The sequence below is a fragment of the Melampsora larici-populina genome, assembly GCF_000204055.1.
Source record: "Melampsora larici-populina 98AG31 unplaced genomic scaffold MELLAscaffold_45, whole genome shotgun sequence".
In the NCBI taxonomy this organism is placed as follows: Eukaryota; Fungi; Basidiomycota; class Pucciniomycetes; order Pucciniales; family Melampsoraceae; genus Melampsora; species Melampsora laricis-populina.
Window position 1 is genome coordinate 361,739 of NW_006768809.1, and position 26,417 is coordinate 388,155.

The 26,417-nt window shown below is 41.7% G+C and overlaps 4 protein-coding genes across 4 annotated transcripts; 2 read left to right on the plus strand and 2 right to left on the minus strand.

Annotated features, from left to right (window-relative positions):
* Positions 1 to 385: 385 nt before the first annotated feature.
* On the minus strand, positions 386 to 855 carry MELLADRAFT_66681 (uncharacterized protein; the record flags this gene model as incomplete). Its single annotated transcript, XM_007414761.1, has 3 exons — positions 386 to 533; positions 607 to 675; positions 740 to 855. 3 exons carry the CDS (start codon positions 853 to 855, stop codon positions 386 to 388), a joined length of 333 nt encoding a protein of 110 aa, XP_007414823.1.
* A 3,963-nt stretch (positions 856 to 4,818) lies between these two features.
* On the minus strand, positions 4,819 to 6,896 carry MELLADRAFT_91759 (uncharacterized protein; the record flags this gene model as incomplete). Its single annotated transcript, XM_007414760.1, has 6 exons — positions 4,819 to 5,225; positions 5,303 to 5,618; positions 5,680 to 6,026; positions 6,106 to 6,185; positions 6,265 to 6,596; positions 6,675 to 6,896. The coding sequence occupies 6 exons, from the start codon at positions 6,894 to 6,896 to the stop codon at positions 4,819 to 4,821; spliced, it is 1,704 nt and encodes a 567-aa protein (XP_007414822.1).
* Positions 6,897 to 18,241: 11,345 nt separating this feature from the next.
* Positions 18,242 to 19,559, plus strand: MELLADRAFT_110554 (uncharacterized protein; the record flags this gene model as incomplete). The annotated part of the gene is made up of 4 exons (XM_007414681.1): positions 18,242 to 18,328; positions 18,478 to 18,567; positions 18,681 to 18,737; positions 18,807 to 19,559. 4 exons carry the CDS (start codon positions 18,242 to 18,244, stop codon positions 19,557 to 19,559), a joined length of 987 nt encoding a protein of 328 aa, XP_007414743.1.
* Positions 19,560 to 25,603: 6,044 nt separating this feature from the next.
* Positions 25,604 to 26,184, plus strand: MELLADRAFT_123246 (Hypothetical protein; the record flags this gene model as incomplete). Its single annotated transcript, XM_007414682.1, has 4 exons — positions 25,604 to 25,623; positions 25,671 to 25,821; positions 25,886 to 26,038; positions 26,104 to 26,184. The coding sequence occupies 4 exons, from the start codon at positions 25,604 to 25,606 to the stop codon at positions 26,182 to 26,184; spliced, it is 405 nt and encodes a 134-aa protein (XP_007414744.1).
* Between the last annotated feature and the right edge of the window lie 233 nt (positions 26,185 to 26,417).

The following is a 26,417-nucleotide window of genomic DNA, read 5'->3' on the forward strand; positions in this document are numbered from 1 at the left end:
ATATGTGAAACATATTCACGCATATGTGAATTTAGATCCACACATATAAATTCACATATGCGTGAATATGTTTCACATCAGCGTGAATACATTTCACATATGCGTGCATATGTTTCACATATCAAAATCATATTCACGCATATGTGAAACACATTCACATATATGTGAGACTTTAATAATATTCTCACATAGGACACTTTATCTCACTCTCTCAGCCGGCCTTGTTCTACATAAGTAAGTCTCAATGAAAGATTGAGACTGACAAAGAAAAATAAAATAAAATTTCATATTGATCCGATTTCATAATTCAATCAATTTGATTTCGACATCTGAAACTATCAAAAATATAGAATATAGGCAAAAACTTTCATGATTTTCTACTTGCTTATGTCGTGGTCAAACCTTCAAAATGAATGATAAAACAAGGTGCAAGTTGACGGTTTTGAGTCTTTCGAGCATGTTGAGCAGCAAGGCATTGCAGTTGTTTTTTCTTGCAAGCAAGCCACCGGATGTTGTCGTGGATGATCTTCAGGCTACATATGGAGATAATTGGTTAGTTCAATACAAAATACTCTTTAATAAGTTTGGGAAGTTTTGTTTACTTACTTGATAATCTTGTGGAAAGTTTGACCAATACCTCTCCATTGTCTCTCCATCCCAAGTATGAGGTTGCGCCTAGATAATGAGATATATTAGTACGCGAGGTTGCAACATGGGTTTGCAACAGATGAATACTTACTTGGTCATGGTTTGGATAGCTTGACAGAGATTCTCCACAGATTGGGTTTTGTCGTTTGTGTTTTTCCCATACCACGGGGTTGAAATGGTCGAGTGTAAGAGGTTTCCCGACACCATTATGGAAATCACGGGTATAGAAGTGACGAATGTTGTTGAACCGACCAAACGTAAAGTGGTCGTACTGATGAGAAAGGTCCATCTTAAGGAAGTTGTTTATGAAGGTGGGGTTTGTTGTCTGATTCAAAGCAAAGAGAGAGAAGTAGGGATGGTAATTTTAATGACTTAAAATTACCATCCCAAACCTAACCCATGCTTGAGCTGGGTGGTACAAACCAGACCTAACCCGGATACCGCGTAAGCTCAAATGAACCAAAGACCTCCAGCAGCCTCCACCTGCGATCATTCAATCGCAAAGGACCAAACGAATCATTATTTCATCCCATAAAGATCTCTCCACCTGCAGATTGAAGCTGCTTTCTCCTTCGTTGTCGGACTCCGTGCTACGAACCGGGAGAATTTGGCCTTCTCAGGAAGGAAGTTCTATATTAAATCTTTTTATTCGCTCTTATTCTGTTGGTTTCAATCCTTAATTCAAACTATCGAACAAAGTCTCACTACTTGGAATCTGTGCTAGGAATCCGCTTAGGTTAGTAGAATCATCATGCTACTATACTTGAATGAGTTGGAAACTGATCGATCGTTTCTTAAATCCATTCAATTCTGGATCTTTCATTTATAGAAGCGATTAGTTTATTAGCTGGACTCAACTTTTCTGATCCTACTGGTGATCTTATTACATTTGTGAGTCTCATTACGATGAATATTGAATCTATCTGCTTATCAATGATCGGATAGACTGAACTAATTGTGGTAACCTTTTATCTGTAGTTTGTAACTTCACAATCCTCGTTTTACACCTGATTGTACCATGACACGTCAAAGAAGTACACTTCGAAAGAAAAAAGCGGGTATTCATGTCTGTAGCTTCAAGTCTAGAACCTCTCCGAGCTACTACAAATCCCGTGCTAAATACAGGAAAGAAAAAACGATTGGTCAGGTTTATCGTCGTCATCATGCAAAGCGAACACAATTGAAAAGACAACTGGTTGAAGAATTAGGTTTACCTCTAAATACTAAATTCATTTTTCGTTATAGTATCATTGACAGACCTTTAGTAGTACCTTCCAAAATTATCATCGACTCTGGTACTGTAGTGGTAATTAATAAAAAGGATCTTTCTATTGTTTTGATTGTCCGATTCACTCCTTTTGAAAAGATGGATAAGGATCTTAGGGATAAATATAATCATTCTATGTCAACAACCTTTCTTCATGCCCGAGCTAGAAATCAGTGCAAGATTCATACCTCGCTTAAAAAAGGCGAACTAGAAGAAGGAGAAGAGGAAGAAGAGCCTTTATCTGGCTGGATGGGTTGTACTGGATGGCGAGGTGGATGTGAGAAAGATAAATCCGCAGGTATGTGATTGGCGTTCTGAGTATAATTCCAAATCTTTACTGAATTGGATAACATATCACCATTTTGCATATATCTATCTATAGGTCCCTATACTTTAAACGCTTTCACCTCTGCAAATATAGATAGAATCCAGACGGATAAAGAACGGATGGAAGAGTATCATCGGATACAAGATTTTTGGGCGGAACGATTTTCTAGTTTATCATTGAAGGTATTTAAAACGAATGTTGATCTTGCTTTGAAAGCAAAGGTACCAGGTTTTCACGAATTAAAATGGCAATTAACCCAAAATGGTTTGGTATTTGCATCTAATCTTGTGGTTACGTGTGAAGGGTTTTACAATTACTCACACACTGACAAGGATCATACTAGATACGGTTTTGGAATGTGGGGATTGATTCTAAAAGCATCAGGAGTACTATATGATAAGGAGAAAGGAATTCAAAATTGTGAAAAGGACTCGGTGAAGCTTGGAGAAGTTAAAGGTGCAAATTTTTGTATAGATAGTTTTGGAATTGAGGTAGCTATGGGTGTATGTAATGGTGTGGCAGATATGGTGTGGGATACAACCGTAAGTAATTTTATTTTTGATTTGGAATGACTCTTGGTTTTATTTAATCCAAGATTGTTTATATGTAGATTCCCCATTATACAACTCCCTCGAAAGCTTATGATGGTCAAGGTAAGGAGATTGACCACAAAAAAAGCATAGTAACTTTATACGGTTCCTCCTGCCAGATATCTGAGGCTCTGGTGAATAGGATTAGGCTACTAGGTGAGAAGCAAGCTGGGATGACTGATTCTCAATGGAAGCAGCACTGCGATGCAAGGGTGAAAACTTATGAGGAAATGTTTGAAGACAAAGTTGAGAAGGCAACTAATAAGTTGAAATCTAAATCTGAGAAAATTTCTAAAAACCTTGTGGTCAGGAGGAAAACAAAGAAAAGCCAGGGTTAGCTTTTTGGTGACTTCTAAAGTTGTATTTAGATGCGTAACAATTTGATTCTGTAAGAAAGGTCATATATTGTTTAAATTTGTGAGAAGTCTATCCTACATCCCCCTAATCACACCAGGTGAATGCGGTTCACCTGGTGTGAATTCAATTCACACCAGGTGAATTCAATTCACACCAGGTGAATGCAATTCACACCAGGTGAATGCAATTCACACCAATCAATTTTGAAGAAAATACATATTCTACATTCCACAGTTTGACGGCCTGGCCCCTTTTCAGGCACTCTGTGTTTCCACTGTTCCACCTTCACAGTCATCCAGAATCATCTAGGTGATCACAGAGATGTGAATCTCTACTTTAGGCGGATTTCTGGAGTTTGGTTGGATTCACATGGAGGTGATTCCACTGAATCATTATTATAAGATCAGTGATAACTTCTCAATTGGATGACTTGGGCCTCCAAGTCATATACATATGACTTGTAATGTCGGAGATATGTGTATATATTAATCACATTGCACATTGTGTTTAAGATGTATGAGATTTTTAGGCTGATAATGAGTAATATACACATTATCAGATCTAATACCTGGATGTGAAAGAGTCCATATTACCACAACTTTTACAGTTTTGGGAAATGTCTGGATCTGAGTTGATTTTTGGAATCAGACAGGTTTATTTACCTTATGGCAATACTTGTTAGCCATGAGGTAGAGGATGTTTTGGGGTAAGTTGAGACCACTTCACATTCTCAGATATATACGCATACCTGGAAGTGAAAGAGTCCATATTACCACAACTTTTACAGTTTTGGGAAATGTCTGGATCTGAGTTGATTTTTGGAATCAGACAGGTTTATTTACCTTAGGGCAATACTTGTTAGCCATGAGGTAGAGGATGTTTTGGGGTAAGTTGAGACCACTTCACATTCTCAGATATATACGCATACCTGGATGTGAAAGAGTCCATATTGCCACAACTTTTACAGTTTTGGGAAATGTCTGGATCTGAGTTGATTTCTGTAATCAGACAGGTTTATTTACCTTATGGCAATACTTGTTGACCATAAGGTAGAGGATGTTTTGGGGTAAGTTGCGACAACTTCACATTCTCAGATATATACACATACCTGGATGTGAAAGTGTCCATATTACCACAACTTTGACAGTATTGGGAAAGGTCTGGATCTGAGTGGATTTTTGGAATCAGATAGGTTCTATTACCTTATGGCAATACTTGTTAGCCATGAGGTGTTTACCTGCAAGATGTTACAACTTCTTATCAAGAATGGGTGCAGCTTGAAATCACCGCTGTGTGAATGTCATTCACACGGGGTGATTGTCTTTCACCATGATGTGAATGACATTCACCCCGTGTGATTCACCTTCATACCAAAATGTGTGAATGCGTAATCAGGCCATTCACATGGCCTGAAATGAAATGAGGCCTTATATAGATATTCAATGTGTTATGATGAGTAGGTGATCATGAATCATATTGACATCATTCAAAACAGATGAATACCATAGATTTTGGAAAAATATAAAGATGGAAAAAGAGAAAAGGGAAAACAAAAGATTTTGGACAAATAGAATAAAGATGGAAATCCATTTTCCATTGGTGTATATTTTTGAAATGAATGTATAAGATCATTCGTCCTCATCAACATCCTGATCAATATCTCCAAAACCATTCCACTCTTCCTCTGATTTGTCTAAGTCTTCATCCACATCCATGTCGAAGTTGTCATTTTCCTGATAATCCTGAATATCCTGTGTCATCATCACTTGATCTTCTGTTGCTGAAACACTTTCATCCGCAGTCTCTTCAAGAGGTTCTGAATCTGCTTTGATTTTTTCCATCTTGAACTTACTTGCTTGTACATTGTCCAGCCAAAGGCTTCTACGACTATTCATGGCATTAAAACCCAGTTTCAGGACCTCAGAAGGAAGTTTGGAACCTGGCAGTTGGATAATATTAATACCATGGTCTTCCCGTAACAAAGAAACTGGGTCTGGTCCACGGGGGAAACCTTGTTCCTTCCCGGTCAAGGAACCTGTCATAAATTATAAATATGTATTTGTTAGATATTGACAAAGATTATCCAGCTATTTCTGATAGCTTTGTACGTACTGAAACTTCCTCGCAGCAACAGTGCCAGATCAGCTTTGACTATATCACCAGGATCGGTTTTTCGAACCTTTCCACCATTTGACATAACATTGGGTCCAACTATTTGAGCAACTGCCTCGGCCACCGAAAGGCCTTGGGCGTGTGCGGCAAATACCTTGCCGAAGTTGCTCTTCTTATTGACATATACAGCCATTGCATCGTGAGACGTGAACTCCCTAGCCCATCCAGGCGATCCGCAGGAAGCCTCAGTTGAAGCATGGGTGCTACAAGCCAAGAGGTAGTATGAGAACTCCATGTTATTGGATTCGTTTTCAATCTATGAAAGAGAACCTTTTTTCAGTTAAGCTATAAAGTTTTGATATTATCTGACAACTTACATCGCTGTGGATCCGCTCTATGCATTTGAGAGATTTGCGGTTGAAATCGGGAAGAGAAGGACCACCTTGCCCAGATGCAAGTTTCGCATATTCCTTGGCTACCTTGTCTTTACAAACCAAATCATCGTAGAATCCTTGTAATTTAGCAAGTACTTCTGGCTGAAGCTGAAGTTTCTCTACATCACTTTCATCGTCATCATCCCCCGAATTGTGAACCAGGCCCGACAAAGTGTAAAAGACTGAAGGCTCAAACACTTCTCGATGCTCTAGAGGCATAGCTGTCCAGATCTTCCCTAGCTTACGGTTTCGAGCAGCCAATATTCCCTTATGTCCTTTGCCTGCAGGCACTGTATTTAGTGTGTGGAAAGATCAGCGTGATTAGATCTTGATTAGATCTTGATTCTATATGTAGAGAGATGTACTTACTTCGGTAATCACGTCTTGCTTTGCTGTACTTTAAGAATATTTGATAGTGTCCGCCTTTGCGCCGGCCTCCAAGCTCACCCCTGAAAACGGGTTGTCAAAAACGCGAAGTCAAGAAATCTCCAAAAAGACAAAAGTGAAGTAATAGGTATGATTACTTACAAAGCTTTTTGAAGAGTGAACATACTTATATTGCCCATGATGGTCAGCATCGCCTTCTGATGTTTGTAAATCTTTCGAATCGCTCTTGCTTCCGTCAAGATATGCGGAGGAACAGCGGTTCCTTTCTTCTTCTGAGATCGTTTGACTTCCGCAATGCGACCAAGTGGCCACTCGTTCAGCAGGTTCTTGTATTCCTTAATGGTAGGTAAGGGTGTTTCCGATTCATCGAGATGAGCAGTCTCCCCGGTTTGTTGGGTTGCAGTAGTTTTTGAAAGTCTTGTTTTACGGTGATCGTCATCCGAGTTGATTTGTCTTGCAAGTCGATCAAGTAACTCAGCATCATCACTTTCTTCATCCGAGTTCACTCGGGTTCTTTTGTGTTGAGTGGGTCAAAGTTGCAAATCAATCACTTCATCTTCGATATCTTCATCATCTTCCGTTTTGTATTCATCTTGGCTTTCATCATCGTCCTCTATGTTCTCTGCTTGACGAGAGGCTGAGACACGGCGTTGGGGAGCTCGACTTCCATTGGAACCAGTGGCCAGCTTTCGAAGTTTAGCGCGGGAGTTCGTTACAGTTGAAGGGTTTGTGGTGGAACCCTTTAGTGTTTGAGATCTTGTGTTTCTTGGCATCTTGTAAGGGGATTATCAATCGTAGAATATTGATGGAAGTGATCAGTAATCAGAACGCAATAAATATAGTGAGGGCAGGCAGGTCAGGAGAAGTATTGAGTCAGTGAACTTACCAGAGCGAGACTGTATTTTGAATTAGTGGGAATGTGAGAAAATATTTGAAATATCCTACGTCTATCAAATCAGACTTTGAATCTTGTCGCACAACATTCAAGGTGTATTGTCAACTGTATTAATCATCGACCTTTTGGAAGGATATGCCACTGATGAGCTACGAAAGTATTGTGGCTTGGCTCATAAAACAGAGAGAGGGAGCTTTGAAATTTTTATATAGGGGCTGTATCTTTAGACATTTAGCTCCTTTGGGTAGACAGGGGTGAAGTTGCCCCATCCGTTTTGAGTATTTCCAATTGAGGTAACAACCAACCTGTGATCGTTCTTTTTCAGATATCATGCTTTTAAACCGCAACATTTTACTATCTTAAGACCTACGATCCATGGCTAAAGGGAACAAAATCGACTGTCCACTGGGTGGTCCATCCAATAAGAAACGACGTACTCAGCGCGAAGCTCAAGGCTCTGCCATCCTGGCCGAAGAACTCAATGCTAATGAAGCAAAATACATCAATAACCGCATCAAAGAAATTGAGCGTGCACTTAATGACGCTTCCAACGGTCAGGCAAATCAAGTTGAGGGCGGCGACATCGAGCTTACTGCGGCAAAAGAAAATCCAAACGCTGATAACGACAACGGGCTTTATAATCACGTCGAGGAGTTCCTTCCGCATCCCCATCCAGAGAATCCTGAAGGGGTTCCGCGGATGGATGTGCCATTTGCTGAATATGTTCAAGGGTCTTATTACAAAAGCAAACGGTTGGCAGAAAAGAAAAATTGGCAGAAGGCCTTACCTGCTATGTTTCTCTCCTACATGACCTTGTGCCAGGAGACGTCGCAATGGGGGAACAGAACCCGCTGGAACCACGACTACAACAATGCAGTCTGTGCGTGTGGGGGAGGAGACCTGAAGATTCGTAAGGTTGACATGGTAGATATTTTAGGTGAGTATTTGTTGTTAGGAATGCGTTTCATGACATTAATATTAATGTCATGAAATGGGATTGCATGTCAGAACGTAGGCAAGAAGAAATCCGGTTTTGTAAATGTACATTAGATCAAGTTCGTCTGATCCATATGGGTTACATCGGAGGGTCCCCAGTGCATCCTCAAGTAGCATTTTCTATCAGGCTACTGAGGTTGCACCATGCATTGTGGAAGTATTGTACGGTCAGAACCCAGGGATTTACTCTTGGGTTGGATGAGTTTCTCGACCCAGCCAGCCCTTTGATATTGGTTGCAAAAACAAATCAAGCAAGTTTCGTTGAAAATCATCATCTGATGTTTTTCCACGGATTCTGACTTATGATGGACATTGCAGCCTTGAAAGTGGCGCAGGCTTTTCTCTTCAGCCATTGATGCATATAGAAACATGCTACGCAAAGGGCAGCAACTCACAATATGCGCATTATATCTCACAGCTTTGGATCAACTGGCTATGAATTGCCCAAGATGTTTTGGACCACTTCAAGGAAATGATCAGGCAGACAAGACAGACTATCATGTCTGTACCAATGGAAACTTTCAACACCGCCGACACCTTGCTGCAAGCCGCGAGTACGAGGAAACAGAAATGGAAACTCCGCCTCTTTTCCTGGATAATAGTAAGGTGGAAGAGTGGAAACACAGAGTGCCTGAAAAGGGGCCAGGCCGTCAAACTGTGGTATGTAGAATATGTATTTTCTTCAAAATTGGTTGGTGTGAATTGAATTCACCTGGTGTGAATTGAATTCACCTGGTGTGAATTGAATTCACCTGGTGTGAATTGAATTCACCTGGTGTGAATTGGATTCACCTGGTGTGAATTGAATTCACCTGATGTGAACCGCATTCACCTGGTGTGATTTGCATTCACCTGGTGTGATTTACATTCACCTGGCGTGATTTGAATTCACAAGGCGTGATTTGAATTCACCGGGCCTGATTTGAATTCACCGGGCCTGATTGCAATTCACCTGGTGTGATTGCAATTCACCTGGTGTGATTACAATCACCTGGTGTGATTGCAATTCACCTGGTGTGATTACAATCACCTGGTGTGATTTCAATTCACCTGGTGTGATTACAATTCACCTGGTGTGATTACAATTCACCTGGTGTGATGTGAAATCTTTGGATTTGACCAAACTCACATCAGAGCGATAGAATTGACCTCTCTATGGGAGTCACACTGGGTGATTTCAAATCACATCAGGTGAAATAAAATCACACTGGGTGATTTTGATTCACATTGGGTGATTCATAATCACGTCGGGTGAATTTGAATCACATCAGGTGAATGGGTTCACCTGATGTGAATGAGGGTCACACTGCTTGGTCGAGATAGATCACTGGTCTCTTGAGGTGATAGAAGGACTAATGGTGCTTTCATTTTACTTTAGGACCCATGTACGGCCTCTCACACGGCTGCATCAGATGTACGGGGAAAGTCAACTTGGAAGGGATGTGATGAAACCGGACTCATTGGTTTGGCTTGCAGACACGATCACGTATTGAACTTTGTCAATGTGGTACAGAGCGGAGAGAAGTGAGGTTTCCCACAAATATGAAATAGACTACGCAACTACTGATATCCACGTTTTTATGAAATAGGCAGTATTTTGTGCTTGCATTGCTTGATCAGCTGATGAAAGATACCGCAGAGCCAGGCAAACCAACCAAAAGCATGACAGTTTTCTACGACATTGGTTGTACGCTAGAAAAAAGTGTACAGAAGGTAAAGTTCTTATATTTGCATTTTCCGCTCACATGTCTCTGATTCAGGAGCTTCATTTCACAGAACAAATATTTTGAAGATGAATACCAGCGTGGACTTCTCAGATTTGCAACTAGTGCATTTCATGCGTATGCACATAAATGGACTTGTCAGCTCAAGTACAATCCCCGGCTGAACAAGGGTAATGGATTGACAGATGGAGAAGGAAATGAGAGGATCTGGTCTGACCAGGATCCTCTCATAGCGCCAAATAGATCTTTGACCAAACAACACCGAGTTGATGCTATAGATTTAAAGGCAAGTCATGGAAATGACACAAGATGTAATAATGCAGGTATGTAATGTTACCTAAAAACGCAATGATGATGGAAATTAACAGGACACAATCTTATATTTGCAGCACTTTCCACGGAGGTGAAACTATATACTGCACAAACACAATTCAACGTGGCATCTGCTACACTCGAAAGGCTGGAATCTCAAGATAGTTCTTTCACATATGTCTATTTTGCCAGGCAGTGGGAGCGGCAGAAGGCCACCCAGTTGGCTGCCATGGAAGACGGTGGAGCAAGAAAGAAGCTAGAAGATTATTTGATTGAACTTCTTGACCTGGAAGAGCAGGTGAAGGAAGCGCAGTACGTTGTGGTAATTTAATTTCAGTATTCTTGTGGATGCGTGCTGACTGTAGTGTTTCAACAGCCAAGAGCTAAAGCGTCTTCGGAGAAAGAGAAGAAGCAATCGGACGGAAGATGAAGTGGCGCAATTCCTGACTTTGCCAGCTTCCATTGTTGAACTCGAGATGGCAGTTGAAGATCTGAGACAAGAGTTAGGAAACCCTGAGTTCACTCAACTTAAAGCAGCCACAAGTGGGTTTTGGTGATATATTCAACAAATCTAAATATTGACTGACCTCTTTGTTCTCAATAGGTCCCAAAGCACAAGCCTTGATACGTGTGCGTCTCGCCAAGATGAGGCTATATGAAGCTAAAGTTGGGATAGTGGAAGCCCAGAAAAAGTGGGACAAGGATGGTCAAGGCGAGTTTTTTTATTTTACAACGGCTACAAGCATGCATTCATGTATGGAATGTTTATGTATTGTAGGTACAAAAGCACAACAAGGACTAAAGACTTTCATGAACAAGAAACAATTGGCGTTCAAGAGGAAGTGGACATCCTACCAGTCTCAGGTGACGCAGTACAACAAAATTCGGCCCGTGAGCCGGATGGTCTGTCCATCACTCGACGAAGCCAAAAGACTACCCTTTGAGGATATATTCTGGAATGTGGGGGCTCTTTCTCATCCTACAGAGAAGTGGGCTATAGATCCTGGAACAATTGAAGGTATACAAGCATTTTTACAGCACCGTGCGTGTAGTGAAGAACTTCGAAGGATTGGACGAGAGACCCAGCAGATGGTACATCAGGCTTTAAAGACTGAAGAAAAACTAGATGGACTACTGGCTTTGTGTAGGAGTGGTAAGTTTGTCTGTTTTCCTGGTTTCTCTGTTATGTTTTCTAATCTAATGTTTTATGGTCTTGTGTATATGTAAGATTATAATCCGGAAAATGGTGGAAGGGATATAATTGAATTAGTGCAGCCTGGACAGCGTATCTCCAAGGATGTTTGGGATTTGAATGTGTTAGTCTTAAAAGCCCTCCATGACAATCTGCGTCAGAAACATTGCAAGAGATGGATGATGTGGAATTTAAATCTGGTGGAATTGTTACAAAGGTCATATGTTTATACAAGGTCAACAGCGGAGGAAATTGATATATTGATCAAGCGCTGGGAGGGTTTGGTTTGTAGAGGTAAATCAACTTGGGAGTGTATTGTAAAGGCAGGAAGTGTAGAAGCAACCACCCTGGATGAATTGGAAACTTTTGAGCAAGATATGCTGCATGGTGAGGATGACGTAGCACAACTTAATCAGCAGGCGGATCGCCTGTACATATTTGATGAAGAGCCTGAAGAGGAGGAGGGTTGGATGGACAGTGGGATGGACGTGATATATGAATAGATATACTATTTTTTGTGTTTTATTTGTTGTGTTGTGAAATGAAATTGAAACAAGTTCTTGAATGTGATCCTATCCTGTACATCATATCCTATACACATTCACCTACAGGTGTTGTGTATTCACCTGGGTGTTGTGTATTCACCTGGGTGTGGATTTTATTCACCTATGGGTGATTTGTGTTCACCCATAGGTGAATTTTATTCACCTATGGGTGAATTTTATTCACCTATGGGTGAATTTTATTCACCTATGGGTGAATTTTATTCACCTATGGGTGAATTTTATTCACCTATGGGTGAATTTTATTCACCTATGGGTGAATTTTATTTACCTATGGGTGAATTTTATTTACCTATGGGTGAATTTTATTCACCCATAGGTGATACACATTCACCTATGGGTGAATTGTATTCACCTATCGGTGATACACATTCACCTAAGGTTGATTGGTTTGTATATGTGTGTTTGGAATTTACAAGTCACTCACTACACATAAGTGGGATTTGGATTCACACGTGTGATTTGTTTGTATGGGTTTACCTTGTATTTACATGTGGCGGCATTGACTCATTGCAATTCACATATATGTGATTAGGATTCACATAAGTGTGATTGGTTTGTATAGATGTGTTTTGGTGTTTTTTATTTACACATGACTCACTTCACATATATGTGATTAGGATTCACATATGTGTGACTGGGTCGTATAGGTGTGTTTTGTATTTACACGTGACACAATTCACAGAATTCACGATTTATATTCACATACGGGTGATACATTTTCACCTACGGGTGACTGGTTGGTATATGTATGTTTTGTATTTACGCATAACTCAATTCACATATATGTGATTGAAATCACATATATGTGATTGGATTCACATATGTGTGATTGGATTCACATATGTGTGATTTGTTTGGATTGGCTTGTTTTGTATTTGCACGTGACTCAATTCACATATGTGGGATTGGGATTCACATATGTGTGAATCCTTGGTATAGGTGTATTTTTTGTATATACATTCCGTGGCAATGACAACATTCACATGGGTGTGAATGGGATTCACATATATGTGATTGAATTTCACATATGTGTGATGCGGATTTCCAATATTGTGGCTGACCTTGACATATTAGCCATTATATAGTGGCGGACGGCGCTACAGATGGTTCCATGCCTTTTCTCAATGGAAGCAGCCCTCAGAAATCACTTTGAGTCCGACGCGTCGGGACGGCGGCGTGTCGGTGGGTGACGTTACGGCTACTAGCCGCTAGGAATGTCATTTTTCCCACCGGCTTATACTCGTGGGGTCGGGTAGCCACAGGTGTATAGCGGAAACAAATACATACCACTGAAGCTTATTCTATCAAGGCATCTTAGAACTTTCCATTCTTGTCTTTTATCCGGTGAAATGGTGATAGCTTGATGTACACCAACAACATCCAACTTGTTACATCTTGTGTAAATTGTTTTGCTATTTGTGTCAAATCAGGCATTGCTTTAAGATGATCCTCTTGAAGTTACTTTCAGACTGAGGATGGAATCTTTCAAGGAATTGCCAGACTGGGGAATGGATTGTTTGATGAACTGCTAGAAAGAAGGTTCATGACAGTGATGGCCGCACATATGTGTAGCTACCAATTATGGAGTTGAGAACCGCGATAGTCAAGAAGACAGAATATGTGCAACTTATCAAGACCCGAGCCTGGTGCGAGACCACGTACAGGAAGGTGGGTTGGTGTTGAGGGCGGTTTGGATTGTTGGTGAGATTGAGAAAGGATTGTCTGTTTGTGATTGGTAACAATGTTGGGTCACTTAGGGTGGTGTTGGTGAGGTTGATTGCATTGGGTGATCCAAGGGTAACAATGAGGAATGCAAGTATTGTCAAATGACACTGAGGGAATTGATAAGTATGAAACTCAATTGAGCAAAGTTGTGGTGTCCGAGTCCGCAACTTCCTTCAATCACGGGTTTTGTTTGCAATATGTTCACATTACATTTGCAGGTTCCCCTCGGGCTGCCCTGTATGCGCACGTCTAGTCAAATTTCATGTATCATGTATTTTGTTTTGTCACAATTCTGTCTCCCTCAGTTCCTTTCACATGATGATCAAAGGCCTCAAAAGGGACCTTATCCGCACCAGTAACTTATCAACACACTCGTTCTTAGCTTGTTCTCAAATCCAGATAAGGTTAACTCCAAATTCAATGGTCCTTGAGTGACATCAACAACTTGTTGTATCAATCCTTTGAGATTTGTTTATAATTCTTATTGAGGTATTTTTCCATACATAATCATCGAAACAAAGTCTAAACACAAATGAATTGATCAAATTTGAACTTGATTTCAAAGAACAATTACAAACAGAATTGAAATCGAACACAAAAATGCAAATATAAGAATTAGGAAGAGAAAGGACAATCATAATCCTACATGTAGATTTTCTGATTAAGAGAAACAAGAGGGGGTAGGTATTTGAAATAATTGAGAAAGATACATGATTCATAGCATGAAATTGGATTGATGCAGTGAAGCAGGAGTTTGTTTGACTTACGTTAAAAGAGGATTGAAAGTGTCCACAAAAAGAGAGGACAAAAATGAAAGACAAATTTTTTCTTCTACTTGAGGATCCATGAGGGTCTACATATGTAAACATGAGGGCAGCTCAAGGGGAACCTGCAAACGTAATGTGAACGTATTGCAAACAAAACCCGTGATTGAAGAAAGTTGCAGACTTGGACACCACAACTTTGCTCATTCGGGCTTCATACTTATTAATTCCCGTGGTGTGAAGTAGTGATGGGAACATGTGAGAGCAAAATTAAATGTTCAGGACGTGTAAACCTTCAATTTTGGAGTAGTAATTGGGAGTTTTGTTGAGTTTTGCCGGTGAACACGGTTTGCCTTTAACTTGAATGATAAAAAGGGTATGTAGTACCTGGTTGTTCCTGCTTTCTCTCGACACCAATTTCCTCCTTCCCATAGCAATAGATCTTTATCCATTCAACTCATCCACTTGTTCTGCATATACCTGCGTTCTCTCAATAAAAAACCTGTCCCTCCTCAACAAACCACTATTTAGCCTTTGAACTTATCATTTCACTTGTCAAAGAACTTTACTGCTTTTTTGTATCAACTGCTTTGTCCCAATGCCTTATTCCTTGTAGGTAAAAGTCTCATTGATTCTTCTTACTCTCCCTTGAATCATTCAACCATGCAGCTTGGATTTTCCAACCTCATCTGCTATTCTGTTCTTGTTGCTTTTTTTTCTTGCGCATTACCATGGCAAGTACTACCCCCTCCACCAAAGCAAAGGCTTGCACCCTAAATGTCTACAAAGTTGTGAGTATCCTATCCATCATTTGTTCCTTTTACTGTTTTGGATAATGTTTTTTTTTTCATTTATCCACAAATAGCACTTCTGCATACCCATATACTCGTGGTATCTGGATTTATTGAACTTGGAAAACCAATCCACCCCGCCCAAACTAAGTTTCTTTTGACTTATCAAGTCATTATAAAACTACCTTTATTAATTATTGGTCTATTATCTTTATCTGTTCCAATTTGTTGCCTACAATCTTGTAATTTAAAAAGAAAATATTGTTTCAAAAGGATACATATCTTCCTTCTGTTTTCTAAGAATATATAGCCATACATACCCAATAGTTAGACTAGACAAGAGATAAGTCCATAAATCAGAAAGAGAGTTGTTAAATTGAGTTTTGTTGATTTTTTCCATCAATACTTCTCAGACAGAAGACAATTTTGGAACTCATGAAGAATGAGAATTGTGATTCAGCTACACCCACAATTTGATCCCAAGAGACTGACTCGAGTTCAGATCTTCATCCACTTCAATCCTTGTGAGTGAAAAATTGAAGCCTTAAAAATATTGAGTCCTTTATTATTCTGCAAGTAAAGGAAGAAGCAAAATTAATTTCTTTGTATGAAACCCTATTTCCAAATATCAATTTCTTACACCCGGCTCAGCAAGTTTAGATCAGTGCTCCCTTCTAGTCAATCACCAAATTCTTCCACGGAGACAACAACAATAGGTCCACCCCAGAATTGAATGTGCATACCTGATTCAGAAGAATTGGACTGGCAAATTATCAGAATCTATCATATCCTCAAGTTGCTGAATTTGATCAACAAAATCAAATCATTGATACTTGTGATGATCATCAATTTCCAGATCAACTGGATGTATTTACTCCAAATTGATTAAAACCTATCAATTCTTTGAGCAATAAAGATGTTCCTAAACAAAACCATTCACCATGTCAATATTTGTGTAGCACGTCGACGTGCACACATGGAGAGTTTTGATCTAAATCTCAAAGTCTTTTGGTCAGATTTAGACTGAGAGTGTTGTTGTGTGCCCTTTGTGAATAGTGGTTTATTCATAGGATTTGCGGAATCCTTTGTCATCAGCTGGGGTCAACTGACTTTCAATGTCCCAGTTGATAAGTGGATGATGCACCTGTTGTGGAACCTCTTTGATGGGTCTTTACAGGTTCTAAGCAAAGTCTTTTGTGTGTGCATGTCGACGTGCTACACAAATATTTACATGGTGATTAATATAGCTTGTACTCAATTTATGATTTACTTGCAGTGTCCATTCCTACTGCAAACACTACATTTCCTTTATCTTTAATTCATCAAGATGAAAACCTGATGAATGATTCATATCCCCATTCTACTCTTGCTTCACTTTTGATTCTGTGCAATGGTGAACAATATAATCCAAAATATCTAAATCATTCAAAGTATGGATTCAAACACAGAGTTGATGTCAGGAATATAAATTCTAAAACATAACTTTTTACTCCCATATACTGTCACAGTGACAAGACAAATCTGAACATGTATTTGTTGTTCAGACTAAGTACAGTGACCACTTTAGAAAACTTTGTTTGCCTTGCATATTTTTCTCCATGGGAGCCTTAAACAACTGGTTCATTGAGACACTTAATAGTGGAGGGGGTCAATAAAGGTCAATCTTTCCAAGTATTATCTTTCTGTAGATCTTGAAGTGGGATACTGATTTTTCCCTAATATTCTCCTGGTCAAGGGGTATCAGTGATAAAACAATATGGCCAGTTGAATGCCTTGGGAGGATGGGTTTATAAATATGTATGATGTGGAGCAATGTGCCATTCCTTGTGGTTGCTATACATTATCCAGTTTTTACAGTAGATGTTGACCAATTTGGAACAATTGGATACAAAATGATATAAGAGTTCCCCTGTTGCGGGCATGCCCGCATATTCTCTAGTTAGTATTAAGTCCGTATAGAGGGGGTATATGTTGTCTGTTCCTCTCCTTCCTTCCTTCTTTTCTCTTGGTGATCTCTTCTCCTCCTCTCTCAAGTTTCTAGTTCTTTTCTGATCTTTCTTTGGGGTCTGGGTATGGTTCCCCTCCTGAAATCTATCGGCCCAGTGAAATACACATTGGTCATAGATCAGTCTAAGCTTTGGCCTGCAAGTCCAATCCCAGTGAAGGTCGAGTGATCCTCGATCTTACAGCATGAGATCACAATTGTTTTAGAGGGCTCATTTGTAAGATTATGAAATATTCATTCAATCAACCTCAACTGAGCTGGTATAAGTACTGGTATACATGAAAATCCATGTGGATTTGATCCATTTTGGTCAAAGTGATTAAAGATCAGGATATTCTGATTGTGTGGTTTGAAAGAGCGGCATGTGCTTGCTGTCCTTTTGTGAAGGGCGGCAGTGTAGAGGGGCTCAGGGAGGACGTGGGAGCAGGTTACAGTTGCTCAGTATCATGAAATGACAACGGTTACCAAAAGTGATGATTGTGTTTTGATAATTATAACTTTTCAAAAGCCTTTTTCGAGCAAAGGCGCCGCTAAAGTCATTGATCATTGGTCTGTCAAGTTGCAAAAATTTCGCCGGTGCAAAATCTCGTGCAGTTCGTGTTGTCATGGCCCATGGCTAACTTGTTGAATGGGTCGCAAGGCATCCAACTCTTCATTCTGTCAGCATAACAGATGGAGTCTTTGCAACCGCAGTGGCATTTGATATCTTTTGTGGGGACACATATCTCGGTGGCGAGTGTCGACTCTATACATGCATATGAACTTTATTCATACAAGCCATCATACTTTCAGTCCAGCTGAATATCTCGGCTGATCATACCTTCTCATAGTAACGGCCTTGTGGGCGTATAATTGATTGCGGGAAGCAATGGATCACCGGTACCCTTGGTACCTGCTCCTGCAATTCTCTGAACTCATGAAGCTTACAGAAGCTCAATCGAAGCAAATCATCATCTATCTTATTTCAAATTTCATTTGTGAAGATATTTTTTCTCCCAAGCTCTTCTCAGCACATCTCCTACGAACGGAAAAGGAGAACTAAATGGGAAAGCAGTTCCCGAACAAAGTGGTACATCAACTTTTCTACATGGCCAGAGTTTTGAGTATGCCTAGATATCATTGAGCTGACCCTTCTTTGTCATAGATTGATGGCTCCCGCATCCTCAATCGAAGATTGCGGCACTCCTTTCGCCAGCTGGTTTCTGGCGAAACAGCTTCATCTTTACCGGAAGGGGGTAAGCGTGTCAAAAGCATAAAAATGTTGCATAAGATAGGAAAAGTGTGTCACTCTTCAAAAAACTTGAGGACATGTAGCTCTACCCTCTACCATCACAATACTCAACTAACATATTTCTGCATTCTCTCCTTACCGCCTCAATCACAGGCTCCAGGATCTGTCATCAATGGTATAGGTGAAATAGTAAACAAGTTCATTTATAAAGTACGCACTCATATCAGAGGCTTTCACCCAATCGTAAGTCTACAATTCTTGAAGTACCTATGTGACCCAGACCACAACGCAAGTGCATGTATCAACACATCTGACTCTCTTTCTTTTGCTTCCTCTTGATTCATTTAAATTGTTAGGTCACACTCAAGGCATGGCAAGGCTCAAATCTACATGGCGCATGCCGATCATCCGAAGTGAGTGGCATCCTTGATTCCTCGATTGATAGAGAATTTTTTGTTGATATTTGTTCGAGTCCTCGATAGTCACTTCATTCTCCCTGGCCTATCTCGACTCGCCTCACAGACCAGATGTGGTTTGAAAGCCTCATCAAAGCCGCGTGGGACTCGGACACGGATTCTGATCTCCAATCTGATCAGCATGATCTTGATCAATATGATGAGACTCATGTCGACTTCGCCGCATGGAAGGATGATTTCACAGCGCTGACAAGTTCTCCGGAAATGGAAACTTTACCTATTTCACCTACAAGCTTACTATACAGAAGTGTGGATTGCCAGGTACAAGTGATCACTGGCCCCTGGTACCCATGTTTTGCCACCACCATAGGCACAAAGGTCAACACCAAACACATTGACAGTGAAGGACACAGCAGTCCCAGATGCATGACTCTTTGCAATTCGATTTCATCCCCTGAGCCGACACCTCATGTCATGAGCTTGCCATCACTCGACACTATGCATGTTGGAACACGCCTTAGTACTCCAGTTTACCCTCTTCCAACACATCCCTTGCTTGAACTTCAAAAAGCAAGGAACATACTGACTCAAGACAAGCATCTTCATCTTGAGGTGGGCCCAGGGAGTTTGAAACACGACAATGCAAAAAATCCAGCGAAGGTCCAATTGCAAAGTTTGTCATATGCAACAGATGTATTTAAATCCGGAGTCTCCACAAGGATGGGTGAGTATGAAAGACTTCAAAATCAATTCAGGTGGAGGATGATACCATCTATTGAGCCTTTGAAAGAAGGGATTATGGACCCAATCAGCTTGTAGATATCAAAGTAACAAAAGATTCACTCATGTAGCCTGCTGTAGTGCTTCTATCATTTACATATGGACTTGTTTCTTTTCAATGATTACCTACAAACTGTATCATCACCAGTGAACTTGGTTGCTTTCAAAATTTTGTACAGTATGGTATTCTTCTGAGTTTTACATTGTTTTGTACAAACAGTCGGAGTGTGCACATTTTTTGCAGCGCAGGTCGACAGCAAGTTGTATAAACAGGTGCACATTCAACAGTAAATTGACACTACTTTGATCTCAGTCATGATGGTAGTAATGTGCTGTGCTGAGAAAAGGTCCCAACGCCGTGCTAACCAGGACACTGCAAAGTAGAGAGCTCAATGAAGTTTGAATGCTTTAAGCGCCGTATGTAAAGAGTAAAAACAACCTGGGGAATCAGGTGCAGCATAAGCAACACGGCAACAAGTGTGATTCCACTCACTTTCAGGGGGTGAAAATAGGTGGGAAGTAACTTGAGGTTTTCATTACTAGGGAGCTGCGAGGTCTTTATATAGACGAGCATCTTTTGGCAAAGTACAAATAAGGAAATAAGGTGGTACAATAAGAACAACAGGATTGTTGTGATACAAGATAAGTGGAGGACGCGAAAGGCCGGATCCGGTACTGCAGGATCCGGTTACAATTAGTGTTTGTCTACAAGATGTAAGTGATCAAGACGGATCTGGTAAGGTCCGTTTTGATAAAGAAAGAAAATAGGGACTTTGAAAAGCAAAGAAAAGTAAAATAGAAAAAGAGAAAAGCGCAAAAGCACGTATGCAGAGAACAAAGGGAACTAGTCACATAAGGGAATCACACAAGCCTTCGAGCTTCAGAGCTACAAAAAAGGAAAAACACCTGGGGAATCAGGTGCAGCGTAAGCAACACCGTCACGGAAACAAGCCTCCGCGCTTCAGAGCTACAAAAAAGGAAACACACCTGTGCGCAGTGCAACAGGGTAGGAATTAGGCAAATGGAATGAAATGGGTACCCAAAGGCACGACGGTACATATGTATTCCAAAAAAATCAAGAGACAAGTGAAGTAAACGGGAAAAACCCAGTACTAAATAATGGTATGTACTGCACCGCCAACATATTTACCTCGGATTTTGTAATCCGAGGTATCCTCGGATGCAAAACCTCGGACAGAAGCTTCCCGAGGTTTTGATCCGAGGTTATTTCCAGGGCAAAAACCTCGGACAAGGTCTGTCCAAGGATTTGCCTCCAATGATGCCTCGGATTTCTCAACCCGAGGCATCTATGCTGGCAGTGCTGGGTAGGATAAGATTGACACGTGTACTCCAATAGATGTGAAAACTTTCACTATCTACTAATTATCCCACATTCCTCACCACTAACACAATCTCACATAAATGCAAGTACACAAATCAAGATAAATTATTATTGAACAAAAAAAATCTTTTTCCTCCCGCCCATCCCTGCACCCTACCTATGCAGAGAGCCAACCTGTACACGGGACCACGGCCTATTGGAAAGATTCCGTCGTTAGGTTCCTGGTTCAGGATGCTTCTACTTAGTGGTTTTCTCTCAGATCATTAAGATCTTAAGCTTATGATATGTTCCTTATTGTATTATTAACTAGTTTTCTGTTGTGCCTTATTCATATTTTTTTCTTATTTATATAGTGTTATGTTTCTCTAGATTTATCTTTTCTTTTTCTGATCAAAATTCAAACGTGATGGGGAACTTGTATCTTCAATACAGGTCTGGTCTTGAACGATTAAACCCGTCTGGTTGATTAAGAAAGTTGTATTTCTAAAAAGGAGAATAAGATAATAATAACCTAACCCTAACCCTCCCTCACCGTCCTTCAAGCGCCGGTATCTCTTGACTGATGCCACCTGGCGCGTCCGACACGGGCCAGATGGTCAAGGACGACTCCCTCAACCATTTGGTCAAAGGAACAATGGATACGGACGCAATCATCAAATCTATCGATGTGAACGCCTTTCCCCAAGGCAATTTGGATGAGACCCTCTCCCAGACCGAGATCTTATCAGACAAGATCAACATCATCCCTAAACGCAATCCGGTGCCCTTACTTGCCGAGTTCTCAAAGAAGAAGGCTCGGTCGGCCACCCCAGGCCTGGACGTTCAAGACGGCTTCAAGACCACCCCCAACACTCCTTGATCCGAAAGGATCAGCCAAATGCTCCCTGGCGGCGAAGACAACTGCACCCTTGAGGCTCTACTAACCAAACTGGTCTTGGTAGCAAACTCTGCAATCCAGCTCCTGGCCAAAATCCAAGTCGATGTCGAGTCATGCGCCAACATCCTAGTTTTGATAAACGCTGCATATGACAAGCACCAGATCAATGCGACGAAGAAGGCACTCTTCCATAAACCGGCATCCAGCCTCAAATGCCCCACCAGGGTGGCTGTGCTGTTAGCACCCCTAGCGCTGAGCTCCAACACCGCGCATGATTTCCAAATCAGCTCTCTTGCAGAGAAATTCGACGTTCTGAATGAGAAAGTCTCTTTTCTTGTTTCATCTCTACCTGCTTTATCAAGCCCCAGTGCCCAGAAGCAAGCTACAGCTCGAAATCCAGGCTCATATGCTACCAAAGTGGCAAAAGCCCCCGCAGCAAGTGCAAGACCAGCGGCCAAACCAAGTTTGGCACCGCTAGCCAAGAAAAGATTGGCAAACACTGTGACTTTGGTCCAAGTCGACAAAGTGCAAGTGGCTCTGAAGGAACTGTTGATTACTCAGCTCATCCAAGGCTTTAACAACACCTTTCGCCTCAACAACCTAAGGGTAAACAAGTCCAACGCGACTACCATAACCGTCAAGATGGTTCAACGCCACCCGTCCAACAATTTAGTTCTGCACTTTGAAAGTGCTGCCCACGCCAAAAAGATCCAACAATTGGAACAAGTATGGCTTCCCCCCATCACCATGGCCCTGAAAGTGAGACCAGCTCACTACACGGTGCTCATTCACGGCATCCCGACCTCTTTCAACCAGGAGGTTACCCACCACAGTGAGGAGCTTATAGCTTCCAACCCTGATTTATTACAGGAGACAGCCTTTATTAGGTGGCTGAACCCCAAAATAGCAGACGACCCGTCAAAACGGTACTCAACACTGCTGATAGGCTTCAACGCTGAACATCAAGCTGAAAAATGTGTCAGAGACAAGATTTGGTTTGGTAGAGGCCTACACAGAACCATCGCCGGTAGGGAGCCACCTAAGTGGTGCTATAACTGCCGGAAGATCGGCCACACGTCCTTGTTGTGCCAAGAAAAGGCTATGTGCCCATACTGTGGAGGGGAGCATCAGGCTCATCGATGCCCCCAAAAAGGCATAGCCCCTTTGAGATGCACGGCGTGCATCCGATCCCTGATTGCGCTGGACCCATCCACCTCAGTCAAACACTTGTTTGAAACCAATAACAATGACCTCTTACACTCCCCTTTCCACCCACAATGTGCCACACACATTTCTGAGGGTCTACCACCATACAACCCAAGTACGTTGCCCAAATTGGTCGTCACTGCCCAAGAAACAGTTGTTGCTAACTCTCCATGTTAGAACAACTGCAACAACGTATAACCTTGCCTGACACCGCGTCAATACTTCAGTTGAACTGTTGCCACTCACCAGACATCTCCAACTCTCTTTTTAATTCTGAACTCACTGCTTTGTTTTTCATTCTGTCCTTACAAGAACCCGCTGTTAACAAAGTTGACTACTTGCCGCAGGAGAACTCCAACTGGATGCTTATCAGTCCTACTCCTGCTGCAAAGACCACAAGTGCTCGACCTAGAGCGTGTATATATATCCGAAAAGACCTAAATGCCCAAATCAACCCACTCCAATCCCCTTCTGGAGATATAGCGGTGTGTACAGTCACTTTCACATCCGGCTTCACACTGCTTGTTATAAGTGTCTACAACGACCCTGCAATATTCTCGGGATTTGGAGCTTACAAGACTCTAATGAAAAGTGTCCCTCTGGACATCCAATTGCTACCCACAATACTCAACACCGACTGTAATCTACATTACTCTCTATGGAACCCGGCCCACATCTCCACGCAGGATAAAGATGCGGAAAGGCTTGTAGATCTGATGTCAAGTTGGGACATGCGCCTCCAATCACCGGGTGGGGTTGCAACCTTTGGTGTTGGCTCTCGCAACACTTTAGGCACTTCAATCAACCAAACATGGGTCAATGAATTACTGGACGATGTCATCCAGCAATGTATCATTGATGAAGACAACCTCACCAGCCATTTTTCTGACCACCAGACCCTCATCACGACCTTCCTCACGCATAACAACTCAACGACGCCCAACACCAACATTGCACAGCCCCAGAAAAACTGGAAGAAGGCCGAGAAGATTGCCCTAAAGACTGAGGTCCAGGCAAACCTGCCGGCAATCAAACCACTAACAACCAGGGAGATGATTGACAATTTTGATCAAGCTCTAATCAACGCGATCACAAACGCCCTCAACAACAATGCCCCGTGGAAGCCTCCTATAGGTAAGCATAAGAAGTGGTGGGACCCAAAAGTCTTAGAACCACTTCGCAGGGAGGCCTCCAAAGCTGAATGAATCATGAAGAAGACCCGTAATGAAGATGGCTGCCTCAAGTTCAAATCAGTGCAAAACGCCTTCAAGAAATCCGTCGACAAGGCCAAGGAGAACAGCTGGAGGACTTACCTTTCCTCTCTAACCCACGAAACGCTGTTCCAGGCAAAGAAGTTTGCATCTGGGAGACAGCCTTCCCCAGTGATCAGCACTTTGATCACCCCTGAGGGAACCGCCGGTACATCAAACGAAGCAAATGCTGACGCTCTATTTGAAGCAACATGCGTCGCAACCCCACCTTGTGACCTTGACAACACCACACCTCTCTTGCACCCACTAACCGAACCCACCAAGGACATCAAGTCAACCATGCCGTGTCTCCTATTGTCCCTCAACCACAACTCCCTCAAAACCATTGTCAACGCAAGTCCCCTGCTGAAAGCAACACGCAAACGCACCGTTGCGGCCCGCAGCACCTGCCTGACTGCGACGACGATGTGATCTACCGCAGTGTCGTCTTGACGCCATTGCAGCGCAGTCGCAGTCACCTAAAAGCTCCCTGAGAAAGCGATGTGCAAAAAAAAATTGCTGCACATCGCAGGCCCTCGCGCTGTAAAAGAAACGCAGTGCGCCGCAGGCCGCTGTGTGCAGCGATGAAATGCCGTGTAAGGCGCAGATTTGTCAAAGAGAAATTATATTTTGAAGAAAAAAATAAAAAGTATGATACAAATTCGATTAAAGAAAGTATAATAAAATATAACTATAGAAAACATATTTGCTGCGTCGCAGGGTACCCCCTGTGGTGCTTTCACTGCAACAGCAGCCCGGGTGTACCTCAGGGGCTGTCCGGTTCACTGCAACAGCGGCTCGACCACAACGCTGTCGCAGCGCAGTCGCAGTCCCTGGCGGGGGGGGTTGCGTGTTGCTGAAAGCCCCTGGCAGGGACGGCATACAAAACTGGGTCTGGCAGACGCTTTGGCCAGTGGTCAAGAATCACATCTTGGCATTATTCCAATGCATCACAATCACAGGATGTTTCCCGACGCGCTGGAAGGAAGCGCGTACTGTGATGATACCAAAACCCGGGAAGTCGTATTATACTTCACCGTCCTCCTTCCAACCCATAGCTTTACTCAACACTATCAGCAAGCTTTACAAGAAACTGATCACAATACATCTTTTGCAGCAGGTTGAGCCCCTTCAACTACTCAACAAAGGCCACTACGGTGGCCGCCCGAACCGCTTGAGCCAGGAGGCCCTAGTACACCTTGTATCATCATCATTAATGTTAAAGGGGAACCGCATTCGCCAGCAAAACCCAATTAAACTCCCAATCAGTACTCCAAAATTGAAGGTTTACATGCTCACCGGATTTAACCTGATTTCCACGCGACTCACCCCAATTTGTTCCCCATTCCTCTCATCAACTTGATTTGTCACCACCTACCAATCTTCACCCTATCCTCCCACTTGCCACATGTACCCGCCAGAATCCAAGTATGTATCAACACTTTTTACACCATTTCAAAAACAAACAAACCAAGTCCATCATCAATACATTCAAAAAAAAATCATTCAAACTTTCAACGGAACAAATTATCAACTTCAAGCTCCAATGACCTTTATTTGATATCATCCAACTTGACCAATCATCAAATCCAAACTCAAATTGAACTCGATACACTTCATGAACAAGTTAAGTTATTTCAATCCCACTCTGATATTGATGGAAATAATTATTGATTTGATGTTTTTCCAGCTTCAATTCTACCTGGTACCACACCACCTATCTGAACTGAAATCAGATCCAACTAAATCAGTTAGATGGCGTAGACCTGTACTTGTACTTATGAATGTTCAATCAGGTTTAGATCGAGTCAATATCAATCCATCATATTGCAAAACCATTGAGGTAAGTCAATCTGAAACTTCACAACACACAACTTTCCTTGACTCTAATGCTGCTTTAAATGTCAGGCTACGTTCACATTCCCACAATCAGTAGGAATAGCAGGAGGAAGACCATCACAATCGCTCTTTCTGTGGATTTCAATCTGATTCATTATTTTACATCGATCCACTTTGTCCAAGACGAGCGATTCCATTAGAAGAACCACCAGGCTAATTATTAAAAGCAGCAAAATTGATACCATCAATGAGTGATTTAAATAATTGATCGGTCCAATCGATCGATTAGAAGTTAGACGTGATGTGGATTGGGAACAAGTTCTGAGTCTGCTTCACAAACAATTCACTGATTGGATCATAACTACAGTTTACAAGATCTCGAT